This window comes from Dioscorea cayenensis, chromosome 7 (assembly GCF_009730915.1).
Source record: "Dioscorea cayenensis subsp. rotundata cultivar TDr96_F1 chromosome 7, TDr96_F1_v2_PseudoChromosome.rev07_lg8_w22 25.fasta, whole genome shotgun sequence".
Classification (NCBI taxonomy): Eukaryota; Viridiplantae; Streptophyta; class Magnoliopsida; order Dioscoreales; family Dioscoreaceae; genus Dioscorea; species Dioscorea cayenensis.
In genome coordinates this window covers 26083632-26093644 of record NC_052477.1, presented here as the reverse complement: position 1 = coordinate 26093644, position 10013 = coordinate 26083632, and the positions used below count along the sequence as shown (strand labels likewise).

At 37.3% G+C, this 10013-nt stretch overlaps 2 protein-coding genes across 2 annotated transcripts; one reads left to right on the top strand and one right to left on the bottom strand.

Moving 5' to 3' along the window:
- Nucleotides 1-643: 643 nt before the first annotated feature.
- Nucleotides 644-8305, top strand: LOC120264939 (long chain acyl-CoA synthetase 2-like). Its single transcript, XM_039272844.1, is given in 20 exon segments — nt 644-816; nt 1313-1376; nt 1745-1834; nt 1923-1979; nt 2485-2533; nt 3120-3196; nt 3618-3657; nt 3744-3838; nt 4990-5154; nt 5435-5455; nt 5457-5546; nt 5652-5739; nt 5865-5931; nt 6049-6124; nt 6210-6327; nt 6601-6846; nt 7217-7356; nt 7439-7621; nt 7707-7826; nt 7909-8305. Coding segments are annotated over 20 exon segments (1980 nt in total). The 5' UTR covers nt 644-670; the 3' UTR covers nt 7957-8305.
- Nucleotides 8306-8733: 428 nt separating this feature from the next.
- LOC120265862 lies at nt 8734-10007 on the bottom strand. The gene is made up of 4 exons (XM_039273831.1): nt 9889-10007; nt 9694-9793; nt 9440-9564; nt 8734-9305 (listed from the first exon to the last, which is right to left on the bottom strand). Exons 3-4 carry the CDS (start codon nt 9560-9562, stop codon nt 9108-9110), a joined length of 321 nt encoding a protein of 106 aa, XP_039129765.1. The 5' UTR covers nt 9563-9564; nt 9694-9793; nt 9889-10007; the 3' UTR covers nt 8734-9107.
- Between the last annotated feature and the right edge of the window lie 6 nt (nt 10008-10013).

Here is a 10013-nt window from a genome sequence, read left to right as displayed (position 1 = left end):
TTATGCTAGGCAACGATAACTCCAAAAGATGTCTCCAAAAAGATATTTGTAACCTGCTCCTCGTTGCATCCTAGACCGGCACCAGGCAGGATTTGAGTGCGCTAGAGAGAAGTGGCTACATTTACCGAGATCAGTCAATCAATCCGCCAGCAAAAGGACATGGCAGGGAAAGAAGGAGAAGATAAGATATTGAATCCCTGGTCAGTGGCACTAATTAATGATGTAAAACTGTAAAAGTGGGAGGGGAAACATGAGTTTTAAATGAGCAACTGCCAACTACAAACACCCGCAATTGCAATGTCATGTCATCAAGCGCCGCCCGAAGTTGGTTGGGCCTCATGGACTACAAGACTGGCACACAGAAACACTCCCCCACTTTTCTACGTTGAAAGCCCCCCTCTATCTGTGTTAATTGCCGCCAAAGCAGCACCACCAACCTTGTCGTATTAAAATTTAAGCCTCAGAAATAAATGGGAGTCGGGACCTCAGGGTCGATAGAGACAGAGAGAGCAATGGCAAGCTTAAATTTCCCCAACCAACTTTTTTTTCTTTTTCTTTTTCTTTTTTTTTTAATATTAATCTCATGCACATCTACCCCCATTAGCATTAGTTCAGCCAGTATAAACCCACGAGTTCGTGGCCAAACAGAGGGAAAGGGTGGCGAGCCAGGATGGAGGCTTATACTGTGAAAGTGGAGGAGTCACGGCCGGCTTCTGGTGAGCGGCCCTCTGCTGGCCCTGTTTACCGCTGCATTTACGCCAAGGATGGCCTTCTGGATCCTCCCTCTGAGATTGAGTCCCCATGGGAATTCTTTTGGTCAGTTACGTTACCATTTTTTGCACTTCAATCTTTTCAAAAGGCAGGAGAGGAGTGGAGGCTCTCGCTCTCGCTCTCGCTCTCACTCTCACTCACAACTCAAACTTGTGGTTTTGTGTCGTGTGTCGATATACATGTTTCTGCTTTTCTCCTTCATGTTCATCATGCCTCATGGATTTTGCCTACGTTTGACATGCTTGATTTTTCAGTAAGATATTTGAATTTTCATTCAATATCAGACACGAAACACTTTTAGCTAATTAGGAGCAGGGACCAGGAACCATGTGTTTGGACTTCTTCCTTGTCATCTTGTTGTTTGATATATTTCTTGTCCTTCGAGAAAATGTATGAATGGCCAGAAGATTCAATCTAATGATGTCGAACATACACAAAATACTCCAATTTTGATTAAAAAGAAAGTAAAATGATTTCTTTCTTTTATTGGCATTCGTTGCTTCTTTTTTGTCTTTCTGATCGATCAGTTGCAATGCTTCAGTGGATCGGTCAAGCTATACCCTCAGAATCAAATGCTTGGTCGACGTGAGGTCAATGACGGTCAGGTATGTTTTATTTTTTGTTTGTTTATCCTATTCTTTCCGTGTTGAACTTGGGAGATATATAGGACGTTGGCTTCACTGTATCTCATTCACCCACCCAAATCCCAATAGTGACATCTTCATTGCTATAATGTCTCTTTCAATTTTCTCTGTTTTGGTATTCATTGCATGAATGCCTATATCTTCTCGCATCATACTTCATGATCATTTGGTTGGATCTTCTAATACTTCATCTGGCAGAAATTACCTTAATCACTGCCAAACCTTTTTGCAGAAATTACTCACAGCACAACTGTTGTTCCTGTTGAAAATTACTACTGTAGTAAACAACAAAGGAAGTTATGCAATTAATTGTAGAATTGATTCTGTAGGTGGGTCAGTATGTATGGCAGACTTACGAGGAAGTTTACAATAAGGCCATCAAGATTGGATCTGCTATAAAGGGGCTTGGTGTTAACCCTGTAAGTAGATTATGTTTCTTTTCTTTTTGTTTGTTACGTGGTTACAGGAATTGCTTATCAGTTGTTTCCGTTTATCTTGTTTAACCAGGGAGATCGTTGTGGCATATATGGAGTCAACTGCCCTGAATGGGTGACTGCAATGGAGGTAAAGCCTATTTAATTTTTTCTGTCATACAATTGATACATCTAATATTAATGTACAACAAGAGGAAGATGATATGCTGGGGCCACTTAATTATTGTAATTGCAAACAATATCCATGACAAATGTTTGTTTGACTTTTATTAATATTTATTCAACTAAGTAGTTCATATTTTTATGTTCTCATATGAACTATAAATTCATGGCAGCACTATAAATTCATATTTCATGCCAGCATATGTGAAAAATAGATAGATGCTGAAATAGCATAAATTAACTATAGCTATTATAGTTTTTTTGTTACTGGTTCTTTCATCAATATCATGCTTGTGTGGCATTTACCCTTGTCACAACACCCTTTAGTGATGTGATTTGAGTTTCTGCTGCAGTGCTTCTTTCTTTCTGTGTCTTTTCATAAAAGAAGTACTTCTGATGTCACTTTTGAACTTCTATCTCATGCAAAATTATTAGATTCTTTCTCTAATCAAATGTAATTTGGTTTCTTGCAGGCTTGTGTCAGTCAAGGAATTTGTTATGTACCTCTTTATGATACCCTTGGTAGGAATTTCCTTTCTTTGACTACTTCACGAGGAGCCAAGATATTTAATTTGAACTATGTGCATTAAAATCTCTAGTTTTTTCATGGACAAAAAGTAAGCAAAACTAGTTGATTGTATTGTATGATTAATGATATCCATCCCTATGACTATAAGTGCAATTAATTGAGTGTATTGTGTATTGTGTGGCATAAAAATCTTGTATTTCTATTTCTATTAGTGGAATTCAACAGCATATTGCTTTTAGCCTCTGGCACTTCAGAAATATCTTTATGTAGTCCATTACAGATCATGATTTTCTATTCTCTGTGTCAGTAAATTAGGACGTTTCCTTATCAGAGCATGGAAGGACTAACATACGTGAAGGCCAATGTGCATATAAGGCTCTTATCTGAAAGTTGTTATTCTAAATATCATTTTAAGTTGAGAACTCTATAATGGGCTGTTAGCTTAGAGATGTCTGTTAGGGTTGGGTTGTGGTTATCTTGTTATAATTTTTCTTTCCTATCAACGTCTGCTTGATATGGAAGTTTGCTTTGATAATTTCTATTGTGCATTCTTCTCATATGTGTCTAAACATACCACAGGTGCTAATGCGGTAGAGTTCATCATCAACCATGCTGAAATCTCAATAGTTTTTGTCCAAGAAAACAAGATGCAGTCTGTAAGTTTGTGCCTCTGCCCTTCTTTTTACTAGAAATTGGTCAACATGTGCCAATTATTGGAACAGACAACAATAAAATATCAAGGCACTGTATTCTATATCTTGAGAAGTATTTGAATTGAGATTTAAGTTAGTCTATCACTTAATTATATTTCTTACTCATGCATCATCTAGTTTGGTGTAATGCAATCTGTTCCATAAACCTTTCCTGCAGACCATGAGCATTTAGCATTTTTCATTCGTTAACTATCTTCTTTACTATCAAAAAAGAAAAAGTACTCCATATTTTGAACCCATCATTTCTAAACTTGTCTGAAGTATTTAATTACTTGATGAACTATTACTGTATTTTCCTTTTGAGAAGATTTTCTTGTGGTTTTTACTAGCTAATTAAGTTATGATGTGACTCCATCTTTTTCAGATGCTTACCTGTCTTCTCAGATGTGTTGCACATCTAAAAAGTATGTAGGAAATGAATTCTTGGTTCTAAAATGTTTAATCATTGTATTTATTGTGATGACATTATCATCATGCACTACTTATCCAGCAATTGTTAGCTTTGGGAAAGTTGCTGATGAGCAAAAGCAGGAAGCTGAGCGAATTGGAGTATCTTGCTTCTCATGGGAGGAATTTCTTTTATCAGTCAGTACTCTCTCTCTCTCTCTCTCTCTCTCCATTTGTGTGTGTTTGCGTTTGTGTGCATTGATGTTTTATGATATATTGAACCCTGATGGTTTAGACAACTGTTCAACTTTCATATTTTTCCAGTCAGACTTATACAAAATTGTGGATTTCATGGCCTTGTTAAAGAAAGTCTGAGCTAAACTTGGGCTTTGCTAAGAATGTTGTCATTAGATTCTCACTGCAACTCTGCAAGTCCTTATTTTCCAAAAAGAAAAATAAGCAGTTATAAAGCAAGTCACCCAAATAATCCAACAATCAACACCTGTTCATCATTAAGACAAGCCTCTAGCGATGGGAACCATATTTATTTGTTAGAAACAAATGGGGAGGTTAATTGATTTAGTTCACACCCATGGACAAGATTAATGCAAAATTAGGGCATCAAATAACCCAAGAAATAATCACCACCACTAAAAACCAATCTATGTGGTTCAACCAAAATCGGGGCCTACATTCACAAGAGAACAGTGCAATTTACAAATATACAAAGGTCTCACCTCAATAGACCAAGTATATGGTTTTCACCTTTGGACAAATCTCTAAGAAATTATTCGGTGCATACAAGCCATCTTTAAAGCACCATGAAAACCATTCTTTTTTCCTTGCTTTCTAACTCCCTCTACCTCTCTTACACTTTTTTTCTCTCTTAGTTTCTCATCCGTGTCCTCTCAGGATGTATTTGATAACTTGGAACTCCAGTTCCATGGAGGTCAAAAGTGAGTTTTGGATGGCAGCGTCAGTTATGGATTCTGTTTGGGTTGTAGAAGAGTTTTTGAATCTATCTCAATCCAATGAGAAAGGTTTAGGAATGGAAATCATTTACTCATGTTCCCTGCATGACTTCTATGTGCTTGATTTGCTCTCAGCACTTGTGGTTCTTATCTTTTTAATGGATATATTGGCACAGTGTTGGATGATAACTTTTAATGAAAACAGGATGTTTTGATATGTTTCTTTCCTTGAGTCTTCTTTCAATGATATATATTTATGCTATCCCAAAGGAGTATATTACTGATTTATCCAGGTATTTACATTTGTGGGGATGGATATGAATCATGCATGTGAATGGATATAAGTCATTTAACTATATTATTTACTTTTTCTTTCAGGTTAATGTTAATTGCAGGCTACCACAAGTATGCAAGGATGACACTTGCACGATAATGTATACTAGTGGCACGACAGGAGACCCAAAGGGTGTTATACTGACAAATAGAGCTGTTATAACCCAAGTCATTAACACGGAGCAGTTGATTCTGGAGACTGATAAAGCAGTAAGCTGTCACTGTTTGACTTCCGAGATATGATCATTCCTTTTCAGTTTTATGACACTCTTTCTGCTTATTTACGACACTTATATGTTGGAAAGACTGCAATTACATCATTTTGTGAATGTAATTATCTTTACTCCCAGTCAGGTCGTAACCTTTGAATCTGATAATTATTAAATTGTGGATATATAATGTCTGTCAATATTGTGAGATATCTTATTAATGGATATCAATAATCTAGAAATTCTGTGATATGAGATCTGTTGTCCTTTTCTTCTCTCAGGTTACAGAAGAAGACACTTACTTTTTCATTCCTTCCTCTAGCTCACATATTTGATCAAATAATCGAGAACTACTGCATCTATAAAGGAGCCTCCATAGGTTATTGGCAAGGGGTATGTATATGTTTTGTTTCACAACGGTTTCTAGTTCAGCTGTGTATTTATTATACACAAAAACAAAATGTGTGTTCAACTCCATTATGCATTTTTTACTTATAGGATGTTCGATATTTGATGGAGGACCTTCAACAATTAAAACCCACATTATTTTGTGGTGTCCCTCGAGTTTTTGATCGTATCTACACAGGTTTGAAACTAAGTTGCTAATGCGTGGTTATTTTTTTATGGTCCATTGATTTTGCAGTATCAGTTGGTACAGTGTAAAACTTCTCCTTTTCTTACAAGTGTATATGTTTTTTTTTTTTACTGAAGGTGTCAAGCAAAAAATTTCATCTGGAGGAGTGTTGTCGAGAAAGTTGTTCGAGATTGCTTATGAACAGTATGTCCCGTTTGCATTTTTTTTTTTTAACTTCAGTTGACCATTTTTTCCTCAACAAGCAAGTGATTATTTTTATAAATGTGGCCTTGAACTCTCTATTTGCTCGGTTTTTATCAGCAAGCTGAATAATTTGAAGAGAGGTGTGAGACAAGATATGGCCTCACCTTTTTTTGACAGATTAGTCTTCAACAAAGTTAGTATCAAGTAACTGCGCCATGTTTTTTTTTCTATGTGGTCCACTATTCTGAACATTCACTCTTTATAAATTGCTATCATAGATCAAACAAGTACTTGGGGGCCGAGTACGTATGATGTTGTCTGGAGCTGCACCATTGCCTAAGCATGTGGAGGAGTTTCTAAGGGTTACTAGCTGCAGTGTGCTAATACAAGGATATGGTACTCAAGAACTACATGATTTACAGTCCCAATCATGTGTCAAGTATTTCTGTTCAAGTAATAAAAGATATTTGCTTTCAAGTATAAAAGTTTGTTAGAAATCAAAGGACAATCACTATAGGTCTGCTTGGACTTCTTGAATTAACTAAAACTGAATGGTTTTTCCAAGTATTCAGTAGAAGTAAGATGAAGCAACTAAGTTAGGTAAATGTGATCATTGATTAAACTTTTTGTATAGCCTTGATTTTCATGTTTATGGATTCATGAATCCAGGTCTTACAGAAAGTTGCGCTGGGTGCTTTACATCGGTTGCTAATGTATTCTCAATGGTGGGCACTGTGGGGATCCCGGTTATGACGATAGAGGCAAGGCTTGAATCAGTACCAGACATGGGGTATGATGCTCTCTCACCTACTGCCCGTGGAGAGATTTGTTTAAGGGGCAAAACCTTGTTTTTTGGTTATTACAAGCGTGCAGACCTCACAGATGAAGTATTTGTTAATGGATGGTTTCACATAGGCAAGTTTCTTTTGGAAATCCTAAACATGTCAAAATTGGGTAGCTTTTTCTCTTCTTTGCATCTGAATTAAAGAATGGCTTGACGTCTGCATATTTTTGGTGCTGAATTTTCTACCATAGCTGAATTTCATTTTTTTTCCGCATAGGTTATAATGTCTGGTAGATGATAATTGTTGGTTGATCTCTTTTAATTTGTATTGAATTGAGAAATGGCTTGAAAGTCTGTATCTTTTTGGTGCTGAATTTCCTGCTAAAGCTAAATTTCTGCCTTTTTTCGCATAGGTTATAATGTCTGGTTGGTAATAATTGTTGCCTGATCTCTTTCGTATTGAATTGAGAAGTTGTTTCATGAGAAATTTCATTCATATAGATGACATTGGAGAATTGTAGCCTGATGGCGTAATGAAGATTATTGACAGAAAAAAGAATACTTTTAAATTGTCCCAAGGAGAATATGTTGCTGTGGAGAACATTGAAAGTGCATATGCCCAATGCTCACTCATTACATCAGTAATGTTACCTCCATCAAATGATAAATATAAATGTGATTTATATGTCCACTGTTTAGGATCATGTCATTTATTACTTGTAGATTTGGGTGTACGGCAACAGTTTTGAGTCCTTCCTAGTTGGCGTTGCTGTCCCTGAAAAGCAAGCACTTGAGAATTGGGCAGCTGCCAATGATCTGACTGGCAACTTTGTGGAACTCTGTAAACACCCCAAATCGAGGAAGTATATTCTGGAGGAGCTCAACAACACTGGCCGACGGCTTCAAGTATGTCATATTTAAATTCACACGAAACAAAAATTAAAAAGTACCAAGTTTTTCTTGTCTCTTGACAGAATTGCTTTGACAACAGCTTAGAGGGTTTGAGATGTTGAAAGCAATCCACTTGGAACCATTTTTATTTGACATGGAGCGGGATTTGATCACCCCGACCTTTAAGTTGAAGAGGCCACAGTTACTCAAATATTACAAGGCAAGTAAAAGGAAGATACTTGGATGATCTATTTGTGTTGCTTTTAGCTTATCCTAGAGTCGTTATTGTACAACGATTGCAGGAACGTATTGATGAACTCTATCAGGAAGCAAAGGAAAAGAAAGTGTAAACTTCCATCTCTATTTTTTTGACTACCGTTGCTCAGCCCAACCGTGAAGCACATATTTATATATATATATATATATATTTATATATGATGAGTTTTATCTGAACTCGTTTTCTTGTCTGGTAGTATTGAGATAAAATATGGGAGCCTCTGAGTGTAGAATCAGAATTTCAGCATGTTGCTAGCTCAGCGGTTGGGTTGTAAACAAATAAAACGCTGTCCTCCGTGCATGTTGATTCAGAAATGTAATGCAATGAAAATGGAGTAATGGGAACGCAAAGTTGCAAACAATTGAAACATGCTGCATGAGTACTCCTCAAGGCATTATATATGATGAAAGTTATTTTGTCCACTTGCTATGGTATGTATACACTTGATATGCATTATATTACATGGTCGGTTGTTGCGTGCTTTCGCCTGACGAACGTGGCCACACTGGAACTCAACGTAGGCTGGGAGAAAGAGGTGAGGGAATGGAAGGGGATAGAGAAAACATAGAAGAATCAGAGAAAGTTGAGAATGGTCGTGACCTTCCTCGTTGGTTGATGAAATGTTTTTTGATGAATGGCTTTAGCTTGTAATTTTGCGTTTTTTAGTTTCGTTTTAGATTTTTTTTTCCTACTGAGGTATCTTGAACCTTGTTTTAGTTCTCTTATTTAATAAATTGGCTCTCGAGCTCTGTTTATCCTTAAAAAATAATGAGGAGAGGTTGAGAATGATTCCTGCTTTCCATTACCTCCTCCCCACCAAATAAAAGCAAAAATCATTACAAAAATAACAGACTCTGCTGGAACTCACTCCACTATCATAATCCCGAACTCCCATTTCTCTCACCATTATAATAAACCTAGTTACATATATAATATAATCACGCAAGAACGCTGGTTACTTATTAGCATGCCCACTCCGTCCTTCGGGCTGAACCAAACGATCCTGGAGCACGCTTTGTAGCAGACCCTGTGTTGGCCCTTGCACCATCTGTATCAGCACCATTTGTATCATCGGTATATGTATTCAATATACAATGGCTCAACTGGGTGACTTGATTATATCTCTATAAACAGTAAAATAGTGGAAGGATTGGTGAAGCTGTGGTTGAACCTGCATCAGTACTGGTCATCCAGTACCGACTGTTTTATGGTTCCGCATGTGATCTAACTCCCGCGCATGGCGAGCCTAGAGAGCAGAAAAACAGAAGCAGAGGAGATAAAGACAGCTCCGGCAAAGCAAGCCAGGTCTAGCCCACTAGACAAGGGCACGTTCTTGAACTTGTCCAGGATTCCAGCATGCAGAATCATCACCACTACATGCCCCAGTTTGGATTTTGCCTCCGTTATTGACATGGGTACATTCTATGAACAAGATTAAAGAAAGGCAAGTTGGATTGCATGTGATGCACTGTATATATATTTTAGATAAAACAAATATTTTGCATTGCATGGGTGGCCTCAGCGCATATAAAGAAAAGAGTCTGTCATGTAAGTACCTTTATGTTTGATCCTCCACCAACAGCAGGCCGGCCTTTCCCTTGATTTATCTCGTCTGATGAAGTAACCATGACATACAAACCCATCCCAAGAGTAAGCAGCGCAGATCCCACAAGGAACATACCTGCAGGGGAAATTAATTTGTGAAAGATGTTTTAGATTTTCTCGTCCAATTGGAAATTATTGTAGGCAGGTAATTAGGAGGGTGATATATACATATAATAGATAGATAAATTAAATTAATATCACACACCAATAGCTTCAATAAGTAATTGTATGATCCCACTTTGAGCCGCGTTCTGTGACAATGTTCGGAAGTAGTAAATAAATGCCTTGACAACAATAATAAAACCCTGCAATAACCCCGATAGAGTAGAAGGAAATAAACAACTAAACCATGATGAGCTAATAAATGAAATAAATCTGCACTTCCCAAGTGAATACGTACCTCGACGAAGCACAAGACAGAGCCAATGAGGGATCCAGCAACAGCGGTGAATGTGAAGGTCTGGCATCCAATAATTCCCTGAACGTTACAACGGGAATGGAAATGAAGGATAAAGTAAGAAGAAA

Excerpts from the sequence above, each read along its gene's own strand:
- LOC120265862 (XM_039273831.1), bottom strand. The coding sequence starts at position 9,562 with ATGTTCCTTGTGGGATCTGCGCTGCTTACTCTTGGGATGGGTTTGTAT. Across the intron at positions 9,306-9,439 it reads GTGGAGGATCAAACATAAAG|AATGTACCCATGTCAATAAC; the intron begins GTACTTACATGA and ends TCTTGTTCATAG.